At 35.3% G+C, this 24,666-nt stretch overlaps 2 protein-coding genes and 1 long non-coding RNA gene across 3 annotated transcripts; 1 reads left to right on the forward strand and 2 right to left on the reverse strand.

Moving 5' to 3' along the window:
* Positions 1-3,399: 3,399 nt before the first annotated feature.
* Positions 3,400-12,083, reverse strand: LOC100493618. The gene is made up of 12 exons (XM_002939804.2): positions 11,978-12,083; positions 11,393-11,439; positions 10,749-10,811; positions 9,718-9,774; positions 9,416-9,460; positions 8,287-8,352; positions 7,305-7,337; positions 5,734-5,763; positions 5,164-5,214; positions 4,360-4,392; positions 4,102-4,165; positions 3,400-3,564 (listed from the first exon to the last, which is right to left on the reverse strand). Exons 1-11 carry the CDS (start codon positions 12,024-12,026, stop codon positions 4,124-4,126), a joined length of 516 nt encoding a protein of 171 aa, XP_002939850.1. The 5' UTR covers positions 12,027-12,083; the 3' UTR covers positions 3,400-3,564; positions 4,102-4,123.
* LOC116409723 lies at positions 10,325-15,275 on the forward strand. Its single transcript, XR_004221956.1, has 2 exons — positions 10,325-10,480; positions 15,019-15,275. It is a non-coding gene; the product is annotated as an uncharacterized LOC116409723 (long non-coding RNA).
* LOC116409722 lies at positions 15,127-23,842 on the reverse strand. Its single transcript, XM_031898831.1, has 12 exons — positions 23,744-23,842; positions 22,759-22,805; positions 21,848-21,910; positions 21,431-21,487; positions 20,249-20,293; positions 18,937-19,002; positions 18,302-18,334; positions 16,951-16,980; positions 16,770-16,820; positions 16,645-16,677; positions 16,201-16,272; positions 15,127-15,243 (listed from the first exon to the last, which is right to left on the reverse strand). Exons 1-11 carry the CDS (start codon positions 23,790-23,792, stop codon positions 16,231-16,233), a joined length of 516 nt encoding a protein of 171 aa, XP_031754691.1. The 5' UTR covers positions 23,793-23,842; the 3' UTR covers positions 15,127-15,243; positions 16,201-16,230.
* Between the last annotated feature and the right edge of the window lie 824 nt (positions 23,843-24,666).

Raw genomic sequence — 24,666 nt, forward strand, 5'->3', positions numbered from 1 at the left:
AAGCACTAAAATGGTTCCATGGATTTTTTTAATCCAGGTGTCAGGTATGTTGTATATATATGTATAATATTGCACATATGGATTCCACTATTTGCCACAGCCAGTTAAGGGCTCTGGCACACGGGGGAGATTAGTCGCCCGCGATTAACTCCCTGTTCACGGGCGACTAATCTCCCCGAGTTGCCTACCCCTGCCATCCCACCGGCGAACATGTAAGTCGCCGGCGGGATGGCACATGCGGCGGCGCGATTTCGCGCAAATTGCCCCGCCGCGTCTGCCATCCCGCCGGCGACTTACATGTTCGCCGGTGGGATGGCAGGGGTAGGCAACTCGGGGAGATTAGTCTCCCGCGAACAGGGAGTTAATCGCGGGCGACTAATCTCCCCCGTGTGCCAGAGCCCTAAATAGAGACAATCATGTTTCTTTTCCAGAGATGAAGCCCAGAGATAGCCATGGTAACACCTCTTTCAAAATGTACCTTCAGGTTATATTATATAAAGTCTATCCAGCAGAGGACTTTCCCATATGCACCATCCTACACACACTCTGTGTGTGTGTCTCTACTTTACTATAAAAACTAAGTTATACAGTTACAGTCTCACTGACCAAAATAAAGATGTGTTCTGATATGTGTTCTGAGATGTGGCTGACAACAAGATAATCACGCAAAATCCTGTTGTTTTAGTCAAACAGGTAATTTCCTTTAGATGTTGTTTTGCCATAAACATCTGATCTGATGGTGTTTATCTGCTACCTATTACCATATCAGTTGGGGTAATAAATACCAAAATAGCCATCACAAATGTTCTTCAAAGCATCTAAGTCTCTACAGCTATCTTAAGCACAATGTAGAATAATGAAAATGTATTAGATTACATTAATATCATACACTTTCAGGTATGCATGCATAGTGCCCACACATTACTACAAGCTAAAATTTACAGAGGTGTGATTGTTAATTTAATTATGGTGGTTGTATAAATCTTATGGGTTTAAAATGTTAGTAGTTCCCTATCAGGCAGTTGAGCTGAAAAAGTCACTCAGAAAGTTTCAAACATATGAAAATAGTTATTATTAAGCAATAGTTCAAAGAGTGTCACACAACAAATATTTTCTCACAAGAATTTCTAGACTTCTAGGAAACAAAAGGAATTCTGGGAATGAATTCCAAACTCTTAAAAAAATCCCATTTACATGGGTTTATCCTATAGGCTACAGCTCACCCACTGGGTTTGAAGCTGAAGCCAGGACAGTAGCTGATCAGATTCCCAACTACAGACCGGTTTCGCCCTTATTAGGGGCTCATCAGTGTAGTGTAGGGTTTTCTGATCAGCTTAGGTAGAGTCACCATGTGGTTCTACAAACAAATAAATAAGGTTGAGGAGACTGCCTCATACAGACAAAAGCAAACAAAAGGAATTCTGGGAATGAATTCCAAACTCTTAAAAAAAATCCCATTTACATGGGTTTATCCTATAGGCTACAGCTCACCCACTAGGTTTGAAGCTGAAGCCAGGACAATAGCTGATCAGATTCCCAACTACAGACCGGTTTTGCCCTTTCTGGGCAAGAGTTTGGAATTCATTCCCAGAATTCCTTTTGTTTGCTTTTGTCTGTATGAGGCAGTCTCCTCAACCTTATTTATTTGTTTGTAGACTTCTAGGAGTAATAAGCCTTCCAAACCTAACTGGTTTCTTCCCTTGTAAAGTCTACAGGATCTCCAAGGGTGCAAGCCCCATAATTTTGGTCTGTACAGAAAAGGACACTGATGAGTTTTATTGGTAAAACTTAGATAATCTTCCAAACTCTGCACTTTCTTTCTTACATGATCTATGGAATAAATAGAAACATTTTAAAAAGACTATGACACATAGTTAGCACCTCTGTTTCTCAGGGAGAAGTATGAGGATCAGAATGTCCTTTTGGATTTCCCATTCACTGTCTGTTGCATAATCCAGCTGATTAAAACTCACTTGTAAGGAATTCCTTGCTCCAAAGACTGAATGGCAGGTATAAGCAATGTTAGGCTACAATTTGTACATAAAACAAACTAATCACCAGTGGTTGGTCTAACCCAGGCTGTAGCATTAACCAGCTGTTAAAAAAAACCCTTGTACCAGGGCTTGGTCTAACCACATTCTGGAGCTGACCAGCTGCTAGAAATTATAAATAGCAATTATTTGTACAAAAAAAAGAATTATTTCTAGTGCACATTTTCAGCCCTTATAAATAATTATTACAGTTTTAGTACCACACAAAATATGTAAGCCCAAGTGCAACATCAAGGCCCCTATTTATAATAATTCATATCACCTATTTCTCCTCAGTTGTTTAAAGCAACATAGTTACAGTATGTGTCTCTATAATACTGTGTTTAAATAACAATGTAAAATTATACTTTGAGGCTCACTTAGGAACTTAAGCACAAAGTTCTAAAATGGACACAAAACTGTACATTGATGCCATATGCAAAGTTATTTGTGCCCATTCATGCCCCTAGCAACTGTTGCAAGCACCATTGTTTCCATTCAACCTACTCTGATGAATTGCATACAGACATGGATGGTAGGGAAACACTGGAGAAGACTGGACCAGGTAGTAATCCTAGGGTTCCCTTAGTGCAGGGGTCCCCAACCTTTTTTACCTGTGAGCTACATTCAAATGTAAAAAGAGTTGGGGAGCAACACAAGCATGAAAAAAGACCCCGGGGTGCCAAAATAGAGCTGTTATTGCCTATTTGGTAGCCCTTGTGTGGACTGGCAGCCTACAGGAGACTTGCCTCTAAGTCAGGAATTGAAAAATAATCACCTGCCTTGAGGCCACTGGGAGCAACATCCAAGGGTTTGGGGAGCAACATGTTGATTGCGAGCCACTGGTTGGGGATCACTGCCTTAGTGGGATGATTTGATGGATGTCAGTGAGCAGATTGCCAATGGTTATTATTGGAAATATGGAAGTGATGGTGTTTTTTTACTATGAAAATGTGCACCTAACTTGCACATGATTAACAATAAAAGTGGGCTCTAGGCTGCAACTCTGTGGAAGACACTGCATTGTGGGAAATGTGGACAATGCTGCATTGTGGGTTCTATGTGGCTGATTAGAAATGACTTGATTTTCTTACATTTAGATTAAGTTGTACATGTAATATAATTTCACATCCTTTTTGTTAATCAGCATTTGCCTTACAAACTCCCAATCAGATGTTTTTGACATTTCTAACATTTAGGACTAAACACATTATTCTCATAGTAATGAAACATCTGTTTTGCCAAAACAGTGGTCAAACCAATGGCCCAGGGTATGCTCTTCATAGGCATTCCCCTCACAAAACCGTATTTTTAAGATTAAATCAGTATTCAGGTAACAGTAAAAAAAAAACGATAAAATGTGAATCTGCAAGATTTGGTATAGATACTTTATTGTAGCACAGCTCAAGGCCAAGCGTTATTGGTTAACAGGAGATAAATATGAAATGAAGAGTGTAGTGAGGATATTTTCTGCAACCAAAACAACTTAAAGGATCTAAAATATAACCATTATATCCATCCATCTTCTATATTTCTGAAACCGAAGAAACAAGACAATATTAATATTATGAACTAAGAAAAACTAATTTTAACTGGAAATCTTGTGGAGGCTTATTTATCATAATTTATATTTGTGTAATTTTCATATTTTTTCTACTTCAGTTAATCATGAATTTCAAAAAAGTGTGTAGTCTACATTTATTCATAGAAAAAAAAACTATTAAAAAAATGGTTGAAAAAAAAAATCTAACATGGTGTACATTGAATTTTTCAAAGCACGTAAAAAACAATTTAAAAAAACCTGAATTGACAAAAGAGTTAAAGCTTTTTTTTATACTGAAACTTCACATTTGCATTTTTCATGTTTTTCACACTTAATAAATATAAAAAATGTGAATTTTTTTTAATAATGATTCACATTTATGATTTTGAACGCAAAAAAACTCTTATCTGCCCCATGCATTTAAAGAATGAGTAATCTGCTAAAATGTTAAAATTCAGTTACAAATTCATCAAATTACACTCATTTTTTACAGTTAACAATTGTCAAGAAAATCAGTAATAGACTTACAAATGTTTTGAAGATGTTATGCTTAATTTTTGGCAAAAATTCCAGCTATTTCAGCAGCAATTTGCTATAAAAATTACCAGAAAAAAAGACTCATTAGAAAAAAATATTAAATATTAAACATACATACAGATTTAAAGTATTTTGATGGTTTGAAACATTTGAAACCACACAATGTTATATTAAAATAGTTTTTGAATTGTTTTAACAATATAACATTTACGAGAATAGCAGGCAACATTTACAATATGTAAAGCTTACCATTACTTTGTCTGCAAATGTTAAAATATCAACCTGCAGTTATAAAGGAAAATAAAAACGTGAGGTAAATGAATGTTGCAGTTTCATGTCTGTTTAGTGGCCTTAGACTTGTAATGAGCAAATCTGTCCCAAATGCATTGAATTCAATAGCTGTTTTTTTTTGCGACTACCGCACAACTTTTTCCCTCAAACTAAATATATTTAAGTAAATGGGTGTTTTTCTTGCTCCTACTACACAGGTTTTCAAAAAAATTTCCCAATGACAAAATGCTGAATTTCACTGCGAAAAATCTAGTCACTGCTACCTTAGACAAAAGCTGCTATTGCTCAATCTGCTATGAATGTCACATTTCATTAGTTAGATATGGACCTTAATTACAATGCACTTATCCTATCCTATGGGGTATGTAACATTATAGCCCTTCTCACGCTCCCCATGCAGCAATACCTTCAAGTGTAGTGTGCGTGCCTTTAATGTTTTTGTGTCAAATATGTATATTGATTTGTCATGCTAGACTGGGCTAGGTTGGTGCCAATCATGCAATTTTCTGTACATGGATCACCCCCCCAACTTGGCAAGACAAAGGATTGTTAACCCAAGGGGTAACTAGGCTAAGAGGACAGTAAGCCGGGGTTTAGTGACACTACAGCACATATAATATTTTAATTTAAATCGAAATACTTCATTCAGAATAAGTAAATTCACTCTCAATTCCTAAAGCTGATAAAAGTAACATCAAGGTGCCTGTGGACCTATTTTGTATATTTGTTTGAACAAATGCATAAGCAGAAGAATTTCCTCACCAACACTCCACATGCAAAATGCCTCACATCTCCAGTCAGGGTTTGATCTCCCTATTAACAAAATGCATGAAATAAACAAAAACATATAATAAATAGTTATTGTCTCTGATTTCACAATATACTGTCTCTATCATTGTAGCAACTGGATATAGTTCAAAGTATTTTAGGCCTGCATTCACAAATAGTTAAATCTCATAAGTTGGTGGTCAGAGGGTTTAGGATTAATAAAATAAATTTGTATTTACAATTCACCATATGGGGTATATCATCAAGCAATCAGCAAGGCAACAACATAATAACCATACCATTAGAAATAGAAAGACAAGTCACTTCTGGGGGCTCTAATGAGACCTAATGGTACCATATTCTTTCCAATAACATTTTAGTAAACTACACACTGGAATAGTGATGTTAAAGAAATCCAGTATTGATAATTTTCTTCTGTTTGTAAAAATATAAGAAAAAACTAAGGGGTAAAAGATTGCTTTAGGAATTAAGAATTTTGTTTTACACATGTCTGATCTGTACTAAATGGATACATCATCAGTTGGTAGATTTTCTTAAACTTACCACTATATCACCAATTATCGGAATATCTTTCTATAAGGAAAAGAACATTATTTTACTGAGCAAAATGAAATAAATGCTATTTTTTTAATACAATTCTATGACAGCCTACAGATTATATGGCACATATGCTAGAAACACCATTCATTTTAGGGGGAAAAAGGCATAACTGTGGGGCAGATGCAACATTCACAGTGATAATACAAGGACAATTTGAACCGGTAGTGATTCAATCTTATGGCTGTGTGAAATTTGTAATAGTTCATTTCTGTAGTCAGAATTAGGACATTTTTATGCACTCAGTCTGACAATTCCAGTACAAACAGAAGAACCTAAAAAAAGTAATTTGATGAAAATGTATAAAATATATGCAAAAATAATTTCCTATAGGCTGGTTGTAATTTAGATGTTCTAGGGAGTTGGGGCTAATAGCATAGGTACTGTAAATTCTACATTGATATATATCATATTGTCACTGGGCGCGTGCAGGTTCAGTAGCCAGACAGATCTTCAGTGGAAATTGTGCTTTATTTTTTATCACATGCCCAAAAAAAGTTTTTTCAATGGTGCAATACCAACTTGTACCAGCAGGGGGGTCACCAGTAACCCTGCAAGCACACTCCTGGAGCTCTATAACTACCTCTTACAAAGACTTTCCCAAAAGAAACCAGTCTGCAGCTTTTATAGCCTCCAAACTGCTCTATCCTGCCCCCGGTGGTCAGCATCTACTCTATAAATATTCATTCAGAGAGGCAGCCCATCCCTTTAGGAAGTGGCTTCTCTGAGAGCTCCAGGTAAGTGCTTTATTAAACATTACTTTATACATGCAATTGCAATGTTCTGTGTAGAAACAAAGTAGTTTTATGCACACAATTTTATATACACTTGTGGCAAACATAGCTTTCTATAAGCAGTTGTTTCAGCACCATTTAAAACATACTTCCAGCACAGCTGAGGCACATGTTCCAAGCAAAGTAGGCCTCAGTTTGTTACCCAAAGCTAATACTGTTACACAGTTTGTACTTTTCACACATATATACCACATATATATACAGATTATACACATAGCTATTTACACAAATAATAAATTACTGAATTAATGAATTACTGGCCAGTAAAATTAACATTTAAAGACAAACAAATGAAAGCTTAATTCACTCCTTCACACATATATATTTTATTTCTCATCTCATTTGGAAAAAGTTTAGTTGATGAATGAACTACTGAAGGTTTTCTTAGTAGTTACTATAAATGAGTAGTTATTTCAAGGTCATAAAAGCCATCTGGTTTTATAACATACTTAAATGTTTATTCCTAAAAATGAAGTTTATAAAGGGGCAAATTTATCAAAATGTGAGTTTACAGTTAATTCATGTTCTTTCATTCCTGTCGGATTTTAGGAAGAGTATTTATCAATTAGTAAATTCTAACTTTCACCCATTGATAAATAAACTTTTATAAATCCCATAGGAATGAATAGAGTGTGAGGGAGTTTTTAAGTATTAAGCTCTGAACTCACATTTTTAAACACCTGCCCAAAACATTAGTAATAACAAAAACATAATTCTACCTACCAAAATGTCATCCACTTTTGCAATAACATTTTCCTAAATGAACGAAAAAAGTTATTTTATTTCTCTTATTTCCAAATCACACACAATGTATAACATTGTGAATTATACTGACATTCCCTTAAAATATTTTAATGTCATGAGTTAAATGGCACATTCACTTACCTAGACACAATGTACATAGGGCAATTTTGAGCACAATCAGAATTCAGATGTAATTGTAGAACAGACAATTGCGCTGCACCTACTGCAGTTGAATCAGATTCTCCATGCAATGGTGTGTGTGCTTCATCGCAAATCAGGCACAATTGCGCCAAATATTTTCAAGTCCTGCCTGGCTTATTTTATGTTGTTTAGTGTGCAAGTGACATGTGAACCCTAGTCTTTCAACGCGTTTTCATTCCTATAGGAATTTTAGAAGCATATTTATTAGTTGGTGAGTTCTAACCTTCACCCATTGATAAATACACTTCTAAATCTGCCCCTTACTGTACCAGCCCAGAGGTTCAGTGGTTCTATAACAGTAATTATAAAGTCCTTTAAAGTTTCCTCCAGCAGCTCCCATCATGGATTTTGTTAGGCCATCTTTTGTGTGTTATTGACACTGCACATGCTCAGTGTGCTCTGGGCTGCTGCTGAGAACCTAAGCTTAGGGGTCATGGCAAAACATTCAAACATAAGCAGAAAGTGAGGTTACATTCTACAAGACAGGTAATGCTGTTTCTATGCTGCCATGTCATGTTAATCTGAATTGATTAGTTATCATCCTTGTCTTGTTAATTTTATATTGCATATCCATTGGTTATTGTAAGTCAATCACTTAACTCAGGTAACTGGGCTGCCCAGGGCATGTGCTGTTATTGCTAAAGGGTTGTGGTGGTCTTGGGCTAGCACATAAATCCAAACCATAAGGTGTTACATTTATAGCCTAAACCTTTGCTTAGGTTTAGTTCTCCTTTAATACTTAATCATTAATCCTACTTACAACAAATTGAAACAGCTTAGCAGCAACGGCATCAGCAATTTCCTCAGCATTAGAGGGGTTTATAGTCTGCATGAGACAAAAAACAAAAACAACTGTTTTTTTTTTTTACACTATATTTATAGCAGAAAAATAGTGCTGGAGCAGTGTGATGGTGCCAGAAGAGAATATTTTGAAATACATCAAAACAAATACCAAACAATCCACATGTAATCTAAAAGAAGATATATTATTATTTATTTAATATTTATATATATCCTTGCTGACTGTAAAACTTCCTCCTATTCTGGGTTGAATGACTGAAGATTTGCTATTTTGTTACCTATATTTTAACATGATTTGCATTATACAGTATTTCTGCCAGTACTATTTAATAAATCCCCAGCACTAGGTAATTGTTTTTACTCTATCTCTTTTTACTCTTTGTGCCCCTTGTGCTTGGGAACTTGCCAAACAAGGATTTCACATGAAAACAATTAGAACACATTTGATTGCACAGTTTATTAGCTTTCAATACTTTACTTGAATTCTGTATGCACATAGGCCTCTCTTATGAAGTGGCCAAGAATGATTTTTAAAACAGAGACTCTGACTCTAGGTGCACTTTTTTAATTATAAAACCCCTTTATCTTTGTACTGGATCAGTGTGACAAATGCTGTTTTGTACATGTACCAAGCAGATAGCAGAACTGTTCTGCAAGACACCTTCCCTCCCCCTTGGAGCATTTACTGGATTTTTTGGCAAGTCTCCATAACAGGGCGGCAGCAAAGCCTTTTGGCAATCCTCCCCCCCCCCCCCCCCCCCCCCCTTAAGCTGCTGCCATATGCACTAGCCCCCAAATGCCTATGTGATTAATATTCAGGAAAACCTATCTTACTGTTTATCACGTGAAAACTCTATTGAAGTGTAGGGGAAAAAACTGGAACTGAATTAGGAGAAGTTTTTTCTCCTTCAATTGAATCTCATCCATAAGTTTTCACAAGAAGCCATAAGATAACTTTTTGTCCTTGAATTAAATCTGGCCTAAGGTTTTTGCAATATTAAAAAAACTTTTTCATAGTTTAACCAATAAAATACATGTCTATATGCATATATGCTGTTTGAATTATTTTAATATAGTAAAGTATTTACCACATCTGTGCCAAGAATATCAGTAATGGTGCATCCAATGTTTCCCTGAAAAAACAAAATTGCTGAAAATATGACAGTCAACAAACTGCTCTAATAGGCATCATTACTAAAAAGCCATACATAGATATCATGTAAAGGTAGTGGGGGGTCTTATTCATTCTGTCCATATTGGTCCAATTAGCAGCAGAAACAGAACTGCAGGTAAGCAGTAAGCAATTTATCAGCCAATTGCTTTTCCTTTGTTTTATTTTTGTAATAATTGATGTGAATAAATAATTGTTGGTAGAACAAATGTGACTTACCAAAAGCGTATTTACTTCATTTAGAAAATTGATGAACAGGGCTCCGTTGGCTTGTTGCTATAAATGAAGAATATGAAAATAAATACCTAAGAGTTATTATTAAAGGAACAGTAACACCAAAAAATGAAAGAGCTTTAAAGTAATAAAAATATAATGCACTGTTGCCCTGCACTGGTAAAACTGGTGTGTTTGCTACAGTAACACTACTATAATTTATATAATAAGCTGCTGTGTAGCCACGGGGGCAGCCTTTCAAGCTGGAAAAAAGGAGAAAAGGCACAGGTTACATAGCAGATAACAGATAAGCTCTGTAGAATACAATAGTGTTTTATCTGTTATCTGCTATGTGCCTGTGCCTTTTCTCCTTTGAATGGCTGCCTCCATGGCTACATAGCAGCTTATTTATATAAATTATAGTAGACTTTCTGAAGTAAACACACAACTTTTACCAGTGCAGGGCAGCAGCACATTATATTTTAGTTACTTTTATACACTTTCATTTTTTGGTGTCACTGTTCCTTTAAGTTCATATTTGAAATACTTGATAGGTGCAATTCAACATTTTCTGTACTTTGTAAAATGCTTGCCTTGTTCTTTGATTCACTGCATGTCTATGCGCTATGTTTCAGAGCAAAGAGACCTGCACCCCTCATGAATACAGCACTTCCTGCATTCTGTAGCACCGAATCCATGATTTTCTTTTCATCTGTGTGAGGTGCAGAGCACAGCCAGACCTGGGTCAAAAATTCTTCCTGAATGAAATGTAAGAGCTCCTATGCTCCTTAGCGTCCTCACACTTCTGCCCCAGGTTTAAGTAAATGACTCCAATAATTATTTTATTTATGTGCATTGTAGTTTTGTTGCTTTCTCTGAAAATTCCCCACTTTCACTACAGACAAAGAAGGCTTAACATAAGAGGATGTTTTATAGGCAGAATTAACTGAGATTAAAATATAAAAATACCAAGATGAAAATGTATGAACAGTCATGGGTTCACAAAAATAAGGAAACTTAGATACAAACAGATTTACCTTAGCTACTTGGTAGTTGCAGAGTAAGTCACCAACACTCTGAAGAAGGTTTGGTGCATTCGACTGTTAAAAAACAACAATGTATAAAACAGATTTGATAGTAAATTGTTGAATTTATTATTTATAAAGAATGTTATTATCAAATACAATACAACTATTGACCAATACATTCTGAACATCATTATGAGCTCCAAATAAAGATGTTTATTTTAGAAACAAGAACAACAAAAGCATAAGACATACAATTGCAGTCCAGTTACAAATAGTGGTTTAGCATTTTTTACAGAGTTGCATGACTTTGGATCTGTAAGTGTTGCTATATGGTACATTCCCAGTGGTCAAATATAGTATGAAGTTACTGAAGTCTCTTCTAGACATATCATTTTTGAAAGCTTGTTAGAATGTAAAAGAATACTAAAATATTGTTTGCATCTGCTATATATCTGTAGGCGATCTGAACACTACAGCTGTAGACAAGTTGAACATACATTTGTATGGCTGCCTCAGGGGCAAAAAGAGGGCTGCCTGAATTTTAGTGTACAAAAAAAGGTTTTAAACCCCAATATGGCAAAATCTCTGGTGTATTCTCTTTATAAAAAAACTGTGCATTGTTTGGAGTTGGACATATGTAAAATTAGCAATACCTCCAAAAGTTGTTCAAGACAGCCACTTGGTTGTGTTGGGGCAGCATCTATTAACACAAACAAAAAAGAATGGAAATTCTCAGTATAGAAGGCATATTTTTATTAATTCCTCACAATTAGGTCTATGGATTAGGCCTCAATACCCCCTACAAATATTGGGACTACTCTTACTGTATCACCTTATGCAACAGTTTTTCAAGGGTACAACAATGAAAACATAGATGCAGAAAAACAGTAAATATCAGAGATATTGGTAAAGTCCCTTTGAATGCAAAAATGTACTGTATTTGCTTTAAACTCCTATACAACACTTGATAACATACCAGAAAAATGCCCCCTTATGTAATGTATCTGCCTTATGTAATTTGCATTTTCATTACTCCAAAAAAAAAAATATATATGTTTTTTTTTGTTGTTGTTTTTTAAATGAAACAGTGATGTTTGTCAGTATAGGCAATATAAAAAGTTGAAAACAGTATAGACAGTCTAATGAAACTGAAAAAAAAATATTGCATTTGTTTGAAGCATGATTTGATGTGTGGTTAGCTGTAATATTTTCCTTAGCAGAATGCCAATTTTACTTACCAATATAGCTGCTTAGAGCCACAAGTAAAAATACAACAGCGATTTTCATTGTGGGGATGGCAGAGTCTGACACCGAGAAACTGAATAGGAGATTCAGTAAAATGCATTCAGAGGAAGTTTCCTTATATAGTATAAAGACACAAAGGGCAATTTAACATTGTTTTGTTTTCGTTATCATAACTCTGTGGAAAAAAACATCACGTGAACTTGTATATACACCCTTATTTGTCATTTTGATAACACAAAGAACAGGCATTAACAGCCTTGTTACTGTATCAAAATAGAACCTGGTATCAAGAGTTCATCAACAAATCTTTGTTTTCTCAAAGTAATATATTTGTTTTATCATGATTCTCAGTTTGCAGATTAAATTTAAACCCGAGAACATTCACAGCAAGAATAATAATCTACGACTTGTGCTTACATTCACCAAGTGATAGTAAGTCCTTCTGATCTATGAAGATAGTGACTATTTTCATATCTTGGTGTTGTAGCATTTATGTTGGTATACAGCTGTCTGTACTGCTTCTTATACATTGTCAGTTATGAAAATAAGTGTAGTGAACTTTAGCAGTGTAGATATATCATTTCCGGCTTTTAGCAGAGGCACATGTAAACGACAGCATAGAAATTCTCTGCTAATGTGAAAAATGTCCCAAGCAAAAGTACCTAAACTTATAAAGCCTTGTTCTTTTGACTAATATAAATGTCACCAAGTTCATCAAAGTGCAACATTTTGGTGTCAGTTCTGGCATATCTTTAAAAAGGCACAAGAGATATCATTATTTGTATGCCAGCAGAAAGTCTGGTTATTGAGAAAAAAGATTACAACAATTCCTAGCATTCCCAAAACTATTTTTTGACTGTTAAAATTTTTTTATAGAAGACCCAGGTAAAGGATGACAACTAATATGGTTCAGAATAGTTCAAATTTTTATTAACATGGTGTAAAGTTAAGTACAGGGATTTAGAATCTACACCAGGGAGTTCCTGGTGTTTAGCATCACTTTGAATAACAATGGGAATCATGTGAACTGTTAATAAATCTCTCCCTTGAGGATGATGGGGAGGGGTCATTTAACAGTGTCCCAGACACAAGTGCTAGAGCACTAAGGGGATCAAAATTGCATCTGGGCATTGCTGCACTCTGATCCTTGCACTAGATGAACAACTGGTTCAGAGTGCAGTGTTGATAGGGACAAGATAATCCTATCCCCTTTACCATAGGGCAGGCAGTAAGTCTCCTTTGCACCCTGCGTTCACTGATGACCCCTAACTTGCTTATCTGGATGACATGCAAGTTAGGGGGCAGGAGGGGGTCACCCAAATGCCCTCATTATGGTTTAGCGAAGTTTAGTCTAGGAAAGCCATGTATATATCATATATAAGGGGCAGATTTATCAAAATATGAGTTAATGTGAGCTTAATACATTAAAACTCACCTATGTTCTATTTATTCCAATGGGATTTTCAGAAGCCTATTTATCTATGGGGGAAAGTTAGAACTCACCATTTGATAAGTAAGCTTCTAGATCTGACAAACCCACTCCACAACCACAATGATTACCTCACCGAATATCCCCCTTCCTCTCCTTCTTGGATTGTAAGCTCTTGCGTGCAGAGCTTTTATGTCTTCTATTTGTATCCCTAAAGCACTGTGGGAGATCATGGTGCTCAATAAATAATATTACCGAGTATCAGATTTTCACTAACTGAACATGGACTATCTCATGTAGCTTCATAATACATGAAACTTCAGATACATGGATGGGATTATCATTTTTTAGTTTTTTTGTGTTTTTATTATGTTGAGCTTGTTTTGTTGTTTTTCCCCATAGGGTGTCATTGTGCCAGAAAAAAAACGCTCTCCTTTTGCTTCAAATGAAAATAAGTCAGGTTTCAATGCATGTAAAAATCGTAGAATTTTCCATGTTTAAGCAGCGTAAAGGAACTACAGTGAAGTGGAATTCATCCCACGTTTATCATGTCTTTCTTGTATTAGGTTATGACCAAAAATAGAGCAATTCATATCTAAAGAGATGTGTTCAATCTGTGAGATCTTCTTGTTGGCAAAGTAATAACTTATTTGTGTATCTGTCAGCTGATTTAGGCCTTTAAAATTACCATTGCACTGTTACAAATAAAATAGCAGCCATGTAAGTAGCTCTGTCTTTTATATGTATGGCCACTTCTGAAAGTTTAAGCATAAGTTACTGATTCTTAGATGATTACATGAATTACGGAGTTTAGTTAACACTGAATACCACACTAGTGCAGAGCAGGGTGCAAGTGTGAAAATTTTGTGCAATTCTTTATGCCCTGCCACAGGGAGCTCAGCACCTTCTTTTGCCCTAGGAATGCAATGCTGCCTGTGGTCATCAGAACTGTATTCATTAGGGTGGGCAAGAGGAGGATTGTACCCACCCCATCCCCTGACCACACGACATTCGGATATGCAACTTAGGAACTGTCAGCAGACACATGCCTCACCACCTGCTCTATGGCAGGCATTAAAGACCAATTCTTAAACCCACCGGCTCTGCACTCTGTACCTAGTTCCATATCTCCAGTGCAACACTAGGTGCAGATTGCAGCCAGACTGAACACAACTGTTTTTTTAAACAGGTTTTGCACTTGTGTGCCCCTTAAAGCTCCTGGACTTGCATTCAGGGGCTGCATTATACCCCCTTGTTCAACATGACTTGAATGATCTACCACAAGGACCAAACAAAGAGTACCAGAAATTTCTCAGTTTGCCCTATTTAGCTCAATAAATAACAAAACACAGATTTTATATTGTGATTAGAACAAGGGAGTATACTGCCCCTTGTAAATACAGTACATCATTGAGCCCTGCGCCTGCCATGGTTCCTAACTTCTAAACCTCCTAGTTTTTTTCACAGAATTTGTTGTACAAAGGGGATGTACTGTCACTTTAAAATACGAATGCATTTTTACCTCAAACAAGATTTTATTGCACATTTCTATAGAGCTCAAACATTTGCAGACATATTGCACAGTTACTATATTTCTCATTTTAGGCGCAGGGCACTTCAACAAAACTATAATTTTACTCATGGCAAAAGTGATCAGTGGCAGAAATAATGGTGTTTGAAGCCTGCTCGAATGAAGAAATGAAAAGATGACAAACCAGCTCTGCATCACTTTATTATACTAAACTTACAAGTAAAGGTTTATGGTTTAACTGGGTAATAACATGAAATGTGTTGAAAAATGTTCATGTATCAAATATGACTTGCTTGTTCCTGAAATAAAAGAGAAATATTTTATTATTGCAGTAAGATAATTTTTCCTAAATAGCATATAAAACATCTATTTTCATTTAGCATTTTAGTATTTAGTCCCCAAACAGCACAATGCTTTCTTCCTACCTTTTCTTCCTTGTGCTGACACTACCCATCACTACCCAGGACTTTAACATCTATTATACTGGCACTAGGAAATATGCATGTCAGCACCATTGATTCTAGGATGTACTGCATTGTAAGGATTAATGCTTGGTCAGGCAGGTATTAAGTAGGGGAGTAAATGACATATGTAGTGCTGCACACTGAGCCCTGAAGTCATTATTATTATTCACTCAGGCCCAGTTTCTTTATGGAGAGGAACTGCAGTTGCAATGCACAAGTGCTCTATATATGGTTCTTGTAAAGCAGGGATCCCCAACCTTTTTTTACCTGTGAGCCACACTTAAATGTAAAAAAGAATTGGGGAGCAACACAAGCATGAAAAATGTTCATGTGGGTGCCAAATAAGGGCTGTGATTGGCTATTTGGTAGCTCCTATGTGGACTGGCAGCCTAAATGATGCTCTGCTTGGCAATATAACTTGTTTATGCAAAAGCTTGCCTCTAATCCAGGAGTTCAAAAATAAGCACCTACTTTGAGGCTACTGGGAGCAACATCCAAGGGTTTGGGGAGCTACATGTTGCTCACGAACCACTGGTTGGGGATCACTGTTGTAAGGGAACAATTTTGCATTTAATGCCCTTGTTAAAAAGTGTTTCAGATTTGATGTCTATATAATTATCCCTCCTTTCTGGTCACAGTGGCATGAAATGGAAAGGTCATCTGAAACGTTGTCGTCTTTAACTGTTTATCACAGTATGAACACATACACAATGCATATTGTACTGCAGAAAGTATTGTGAAAATATGAAGATAAATCAATAATTTGAATGTTATGGGAAGTAATTGACTTACTCAAATGCAGTTTCTAGGATGGTAGAATTGTTAAACCTTGGCAAAAATATTTGTGAATTCTGAAATGACTTTCTACAAGAAAAAATAGTTACAGGTTACAAAAAACATTATTTTTAGATAATTACATGAATTATGGAGTTCAGTTAATTTATAATATTGGGAACAGTATCCATACCAATCCTTAATATTCTAATGTTGGAGGTTATGTATCCAGTGGTATAATAGCATGGGCAGTAAACCTTGTGACTGCTAATTGTGGCATCCAGGAATTGGACTGAAAAAAATATGTGGCTGATAAAAGCTAAAGGCCACCATCTTGTAATGGGCCTACAAAGTAATATGCATATGAATAAAATGTGCAAAAAATGTGTAAAAGTGCAAAAGTAAATTTCCATTGTCGCAAAGTAGTTTTTAAGTCATAGTAACAGCTGTGAACACACTTACCAGTACTTTGTCCAGATCTGTTAGTATATCAACCTGGATTTATGACCAAAAATAAATCGCCTTCATAAGTAAGTCATTATTTGTCATTTCATTCAAATACTAATTTATAAAATAGATCTCCTCACCAACACTCCACATCCAACAATTCTGATGTCTTGAGACAGCGCCTGGTCATTCTGATAACATAAACCACATAAACATTCTGATTGCAACTATCATCTAATAAAATATTTTGTTAATTGTGTTTTTTTATACATTACCCATTTCCAAATATGATAATAAAACTTTTTTTTTTGGGTCACTTACCACTAAATCACCAATGAAAGGAATTTCACTCTAAATAAAGACATATACATAATAAAAGATAAATATTTCTGAACATAAATTCATAAAAAAATCCATACCTGTAAAAGATGAATTTGCAGTAGATCGATTGAAGAAGAAAGGCTTTTAATATCAGATATGAGAAAGAAGGGGCTACTACTATGAAACTGTCACACAAACAAGTTTCTTATTCATGACATCCAGGTTAATAGAGAATTTGAAGTTACCACAAAGAACAAGAAGAAGAACGGCAAGTTAATAGGAGGGGGTGCAGTTGTCTTTTTATAAACTATGCATGGTGTGGGCCTACGTACCCACAAAATGTCCGAAATAAGGGCTCAGTTATCCAGACTATAATAATGACCACCTCTTGGAAATTTTCATTTGCAGTAATAGTTACATAGGGTTGAAAAAAGACCAGTGTCCATCAAGTTCAACCCATCCAAGTAAACCCAGCACACCTAACCCACACCTACCAATCTATACACTCACATACATAAACTATAAATACAACCACTAGTACTAACTGTAGATATTAGTATCACAATAGCCTTGGATATTCTGATTGTTCAAGAACTCATCTAGGCCCCTCTTAAAGGCATTAACAGAATCTGCCATTACCACATCACTAGGAAGGGCATTCCACAACCTCACTGCCCTCACCGTGAAAAACCACCTACGCTGCTTCAAATGGAAGCTCCTTTCCTCTAATCTAAAGGGGTGACCTTTGGTGCGTTGATTGTTTTTATGGGAAAAAAGAACACCCCCTATCTGCCTATAATCCCCTCTAATGTACTTGTACAGAGTAATCATGTCCCCTCGCAATCGCCTCTTTTCCAGAGAAAACAACCCCAACCTCGACAGTCTAACCTCATAGCTTAAATCTTCCATCCCATGACTGTTTGTAATTGTACATTGGTTTATATTAGTTTTATTATCTTAATTAGTTATATATATATGAAACACAATATACTTTTTAAAACACTGTATTAATTACAATTAGTATAGAGTGTGCACAGTATATCTGAGCCTGCCATAGTTGGCTGTGCTGAATATGCCTCTTTATGACTAGAAGTGCTGCTGAATAATTACAGCAGTTTATGCCTTGGTGCTACTATTAACACATGTTATATAGTCTGAAAAAAGAGCCGTCGTGGGTCATGATGAAAATTTATAACCTAATACATTATTTTATACATCATGTGATGTGTGCACAAGCTGTGTTGCAAACTGCTATTTAGATTCCACATACTGTATCACCAGAATAGAACTAGAGAAGATTAAACATTTAAGCATATATGACAATAGGATATTTGATCCCAGTTTTACTTACCAAGATTTTCATTGCTTTTGCAATAAGGCCTTGCTAAAAAAAAATGAACGTTCAAAAAAATTCAGTACCTTTGTTTGCCTCTTAATATTATAAAAACACATTGTCTAACCTTACTTATCTTAAGTTGTTTTTTATTTTCCTGCCAAGCTAGCTGTACATTTGAAAATGCATTCAAGGTTTTACATGATCAAGGTCTTGCGATTTAAGTTTTCACACATAAGCTACCAATCGAGATATTTTAGAAATTAATTTCTAGTATTAATTCAAACTAAATTTGACTTTTAATTAATAAACCTCTCCGTATCACTGGACCTTAGAATTTGCTTCTCAGAGTGTTTAGGACCAATACATTCCTCAAAACAGCCTCACCCATACTGTTCTCTTTTAGAGAGTCTATCCTCTAAAGCATTATCAGAAATCCTGATCCAGGCACCCAAAACATAATTTTATAAAATTGTTATTTAAACAAGATATCAATATTCACATTTCAATGAAAGTATTAATATATCTATAAGTCCAATGTTTGAAACCCACTTATTGTACAGCACTGCGGAATATGTTGGCGCTTTAAATTAATGATAAAGTTAATAATGTTAATAATAATAATAATATATATGTATATAAATGTTAAGTACCAGGAATTGAAACAGCACAGCAGCAACTTCATCAGCTATCTGTTCAGCATTAGAAACATTCAGAGTCTGTAAAAGAAAACAACCAAAATATAATGTAGGGATGCACTGAATTCACTATTTTGGTATTTGGAAAAATCCCAAATCCTGCACAAAAATTTGGACAAATCCCGAACCAAATCGCTATGAAGGAGTTAAAGACAACCCTGTGTGCAGTAAAAAAAAAATTTCTGTGTTGAAAAGTCACTTGATTTTAAAGGTTTGAATTTGGTGAAATCCAAATTCTGCTGATAAAGACTGAATCCTGGTGGAGACCCTACATACCCTGCCATATATGCAGGGTATGTAAGGTTGCTGTATATTACTTACTTACCATGTATATATGGCAAAGTTATTCTTAATTTAAAGGGAACCTGTCTCCCAGACATAAAATGCTTTATAATAAAAGTCCTTCTCAAACCAAACACAAAACCCAAATTCATTTTTTTTATTAAAACCTCCATACCTGTTACAAACTAATTTAACTGACTTACTTTCACTTTCATTTATGCACTTCCTAGATGTCACTGTACTACTGAAATGCCCCTCCCTCCTCACTGGCTATAATTATGTAGGCTGTGCATGGGCATTAGGTCCTCCTTTCTGGCACATGCAATAGATTTTGGCATGATGCTTTTAAAAATGTATCTAGTGTAACTAAATAATATTTTGCTTAACTAACATGATAGCATAGGATTTGGGATTATTTCAAAGGTTGACAGGTCTCCTTTAAATCAGCATTACATCGAATAAAAAGTATGCACCGCTAATTATAATGAGTGTGTTTTATACATGGTGTATTAAGCTTTGTAAGGAGAGTCTCTGAGAGAATCAGGCTGAGAGATAAGTCAGAATACTGTAGCTTTAGGCGATTTGTTGGCATTGTACAGGCAGTTATATTATTATAAAGGCCAGGTTGGGCAGTTGATTTCATATTTGTGACATGTAAACCTACACATTCATTTGAAATAGAATATTGATTTCATTAGTCAAAGTTCTAGGCATGTATGGAATTAAATAAAGGGAATAATAATTCAATGAAAAAAATGTATGCAATTAAATAATAATTTTACTTAAATCAATGCACAAAATTCTGTTTGCAAAATAGTAGAGCATTGAAATGTAAGATGTTTATAATTCATATGTATTTTTTACATTACCTAAAGTAGCCTGAATTTATGCACTATTAAAATTATGCATGGACATTCTATAACATGATTCTTGTAAATGTATCATTTTCAACAGACAATAAATACATTAGTACAAAGGTATTTACCACATGTGTTCCGAGAAGGGTGTTAATGGTGCAACCAACTTTTCCCTATAAAAAAAAAAATAGATCTATGATAAATAAAGAATTGGTATTTGTTTAAAGATTTACTGTAGAGGGTGAAAAAGAATGAGAAGATAGCAATGCAGATGGAGTAGATTTAAGTGAAGCACCTAGCATAGACAGCACAACATCCTTTGCAGATGCCATGAGTATAGGTTGTACTTTAAATACACAACCTTCCATTTTCTTCCGCTCTACGTGCATCTACAAGAACCTTGTATCTCACTTGATTCTATATACAGCACTTCTGAATATAACAAAATCATTTGGAGGAAACCTGTCTTTACAAACAATTAGTATGTATGTATACGGTTTTATGTAGTTTAAGAGAAGATCAACATCTAAATTGTACATCTCCAATTTTGCCGCTCCAGAAGATGCTAACATTTCTACTTAGATTTACAACAATACATATAACACTGTGATTCACTAAATTATATGAAATTGCTTTGACCCAATTTGCACCTACTCCATTATTTTGCACCCACCCTACAATATATGAATAAGAGATTAACATGCATGTGGAAAGTTTTGTAGTTAATATGAGTAAGATTTTGCTTAACCCTCTCCTTTTTGTTATCTTATAGCAGTAGGAAGTGGAGAATCCACCTTTAACCAATGTCATGTTTACTAACAATGGGCAAATTCTCTTCCAAGAAAGTAACTGCCAGCTTTTGACTTTACAGATGTTAAGTTGGCCATACACTGAAAGATCTGCTCATTTGGTGAGGTTGCTAAATTGGACTAAGGGCCAAACAACCAGGATGCAGGCTGTTAGGTAAGCTGATGGGATTTTTTAACCTGCCTGATTTTTTGCCAGATAACAGTCAGGCAGGCCCTTCTGAGGGTCCCTTACAGTACATAGACCAATAAGTTGCCAACTCTGTCAGCAGCTTTTATCGGCCCATGCATGGCCACCATTAGGGTTGCCTTGACCTGATCAGGTATACCAAGGGCTTAACTTTTCTTTAGTCAATGGCCTCATTAATTCTGTCATGTACTGGTAATTAATAAAAGGAACACACATTTTGAATAATTAACAGATCATAATTAATAGATTATTTTTGTAAATGAACATGAAAAAACACTTTCTTCTCAACAGATATATAGTAATTTCTAACTTACCAGAAGCACATTCACTTGATTTAGAAAGTCCAAGAACATTTCTCCATTTTGTTGTTTCTATTAATGAAATATATCAAAAGAATAACTAAGCATTATTGTAAGTTTGTATATTTAAATATAAAGGCACCCATACTTTGTGTGTGTGTAGTACCCATGATAACTAATGTGTTTTATCCAAAATATTTGTTTGCTACACCCCAATAAGCCCACCCCTCCACCAACAATCCACAGCTGTTCCTACCAAACACATCTAACTCTGTGATATTGCAAGTTATTATTTTCTATTCCATTCAAGGCTAGTCCTATCATTAACTCCACAGTTTGCTCACTGTTCCCTTTTTTGGTATAGATTGGTTATATTAAAATGTTCCTAGCTATACACTGTCATAGCTACATAATGACACAAAGACATTTTACCTGGGCTACTTTGTAGTTGCAGAGTAATATACCCAATGTCTGGAGCAGAACTGGTGTGTCCTTCTAAAAAAGAAATCCAAAGAGGATAATGTTTTGATATTTCAAGATTATAATGATCCTTTATTTATACAGTATCTAGTAGAATTAAGTCTTATTTATACATGGCCAACATACTTTTTAGAAAGATGTTACATTATCCATATCAGTCCATGCCCCAGTGTAGCTTACAATCTAAGGTCCCTATCCATTCACACACATTATGGTCAATCTTATCAGGGGCCATTTGACCTGCCTGCGTGTTTTTGCAGTATTGGAGGAGACTGGGTACATTAAAGTTTACAGGCTTTATACATTTACTTTATTTATAGTAATGACCAAGTATATATATTATAATTATAAGCGGCAGTAATTGAATTATATTTATACTTTAGGAAGTCTGCGGATGCAACCCACACCAAGGTTAGGGGAGCAGTAAAACTGTAAAAGTCATAAAAGTCTGCTTTCAATGCTGAGCCTTTGTAGAAAGCATTTTTAAAAAACTTTTAATAGATTTTTCTTTTAGTTCTTACTGCAGGTTCCACTTAGTGGCCAAACCTATCAGCATAAGCACTCATGCTTATAAAGAGAAAGTCTATTATTGTTGTTAGATTAAAGAGACCTGCCTAAAGGAAGAATATTTGCTGGGCAAAAAACTAACTTTTTCAGTAAGAAGTTTTATTACACACACTGTGCACTGGTAGCATATAGTGCATACATTTGGCTTTATTACTTCCACCCTTAGTTTTTTTATCGTAAGTAATTTGAAATGAAAGCATATAAAAGTAAGTGTATTATCTTTTTTAGTAATACAGCCCATTTTAATTTAATTAGCATGCATATTACATATGCTTATTTTATACAGTATACATTACCAGCAAGAGTTGTTCAAGACAGTCTGTCTTTGAAACAGATGCAGCATCTGTTACAACACAAATAAAAGTCCTGAAAACATGGTTTAAATGAGAACTTACACAGAAAAATATTCTAACTGCTTTAAAGTAATCTAAGCAAATTGGTTATTTGTTGAATGCTTTTTTAAGCCATTGAACATTTGGACCAAAATTACTACAAATTGGAAATTTAATTACAGTTCCAAGGCCAGCACCAGGTCTACTAATCCAGAGCAATGAATCAGATATTTGCTTTCAAAACCGGTGACCAATACATTCTATCTGCTGGGTTTTTTGCATGGTCCAAATCTGCAAATGTTATTACTTCCTTTATTCTCCTGGTATACATTTTTACTGACCACTCAATGATTGGAGAAGAGTAGACTGTAAAGACTAAGTCTATATGGCAATATTTAAAAAGGATAGACTGCAATTAGGGATCTAGTAATTCAGAGTGGGCATATATTGCATTTAATGACAGTGCTGTCCTAGGGTTGTTTTTACTTCATATGCTAAATTTCTATAGAAATATCATCCCTAAATTCCTGCCACTGCATTACACCAAGGATCTTCAAAGTCTGAAGGACAGGGCCTGACTTTCCTAATGTGGGATTGCACAAAAAGGTTGACATTTATAGACAATTATCTTCTTTTAACCTAAATTATGATGTAATTATGTTATCTATAGAGCCATGAGTACTCTGGAAATCATTGGAATTCAGAGTTAAAGAGAATGCCTCATCTGGAGCTCACACTATGGTCAAACTGATTTCTTTTCAATTATATGGTGGATGCTGAGCCCCTACAAAGTTCACACTGCATATTTATGCTACATCTGTGTGCAAAGACTGTAGTATACATTGCATGACATTGTTAGGCTGTAAAAGCTGAACATTGTAGAGTCACTAGTTACTGCATTCACCCCCCTCCAATAAAAAAGTCTATTTACTAAATTTTATTTACTTACTATAACAGCTGCTTAGGCCTATTATCAAAAAGATGACCGCGATTTTCATTGTAAAGCTGGTAGGATCTCACACAACAATGCAGAGAGGAATGTTGCAGAAGAGTCAAGAAAGTCAAGAAATTTTCCTTATATACCCTAAACACAAGGGCATTTTAGGGGTGACAGCATTTTGCTTTATCATAATGGTGTGTGACAAGTTTTCAAGGTTATTCTTTAAACAGTAAAGTATGTTTTTATTACGATAATGGCAGGGGACTGCCAATTTGCAGCGCTGATAATATTTTAAGATCCTATGTGCAACTGTGATTTTGATCAGTTAAATATTTCATGTCTTTTTCTTTTATTGGCTACATTCATTTCACTAGTAATTTCATGCCAAATGCTTTGTGGAAATACTGCTTATTTTCTAATTCCTAATAGTATAAGCAACATGTATTTTAATGTTTACATTTTAGATGGTGTAGCTTTTTGATGAAATATTTTCAGACTGCTTTTACATAAATACATTGCTCTCACAGAGCATAATGTGGGTATAATTAGATCCCTCTTAATTATATCTTATTCATGGTAGTGAGGCCTCCTTGGAATCATTAGTTAAAGGACAAGGAAAGGTTAATATACATTAAAAGTAAGTCTAAAGGCATTCTTTTTAAGTACTTACTGCATATCTAAATTCCCAGATCCCTGCTTGCTTCTCTGAGATATGGTGCTGGCAGCCTACAGCAGTGTGAAGCCTACAGTGACATCACTGAAATCTCTCTCTCCTTCCTGTAGGTTCCAGCGGCAGCCTTCCTATTCTCTGAGCATGTGTGTAACTTGATCCTCTCTCCTGTTCTGAGCTACACATGCCCACCAGCCAATCAGAAGCGGATCTGCCAGAGGGGAGGGGGGGAGGGAATGAAACACATGTGCAGTATGAAGCA

The sequence above is a fragment of the Xenopus tropicalis genome, chromosome 3, assembly GCF_000004195.4.
Source record: "Xenopus tropicalis strain Nigerian chromosome 3, UCB_Xtro_10.0, whole genome shotgun sequence".
Taxonomy (NCBI): domain Eukaryota; kingdom Metazoa; phylum Chordata; class Amphibia; order Anura; family Pipidae; genus Xenopus; species Xenopus tropicalis.

Coding starts and splice junctions, on each gene's coding strand:
- LOC116409722 (XM_031898831.1), bottom strand. CDS start 23,792: ATGAAAATCGCGGTCATCTTTTTGATAATAGGCCTAAGCAGCTGTTAT. Junction 21,488..21,847: donor GCAACTACAAAGTAGCCCAG/GTAAAATGTCTT, acceptor TTTCATTAATAG/AAACAACAAAATGGAGAAAT. Junction 16,821..16,950: donor CTTTCATTGGTGATTTAGTG/GTAAGTGACCCA, acceptor TTATGTTATCAG/AATGACCAGGCGCTGTCTCA.
- LOC100493618 (XM_002939804.2), bottom strand. CDS start 12,026: ATGAAAATCGCTGTTGTATTTTTACTTGTGGCTCTAAGCAGCTATATT. Junction 9,775..10,748: donor GCAACTACCAAGTAGCTAAG/GTAAATCTGTTT, acceptor CTTCATTTATAG/CAACAAGCCAACGGAGCCCT. Junction 5,215..5,733: donor CGATAATTGGTGATATAGTG/GTAAGTTTAAGA, acceptor TTTTGTTAATAG/GGAGATCAAACCCTGACTGG.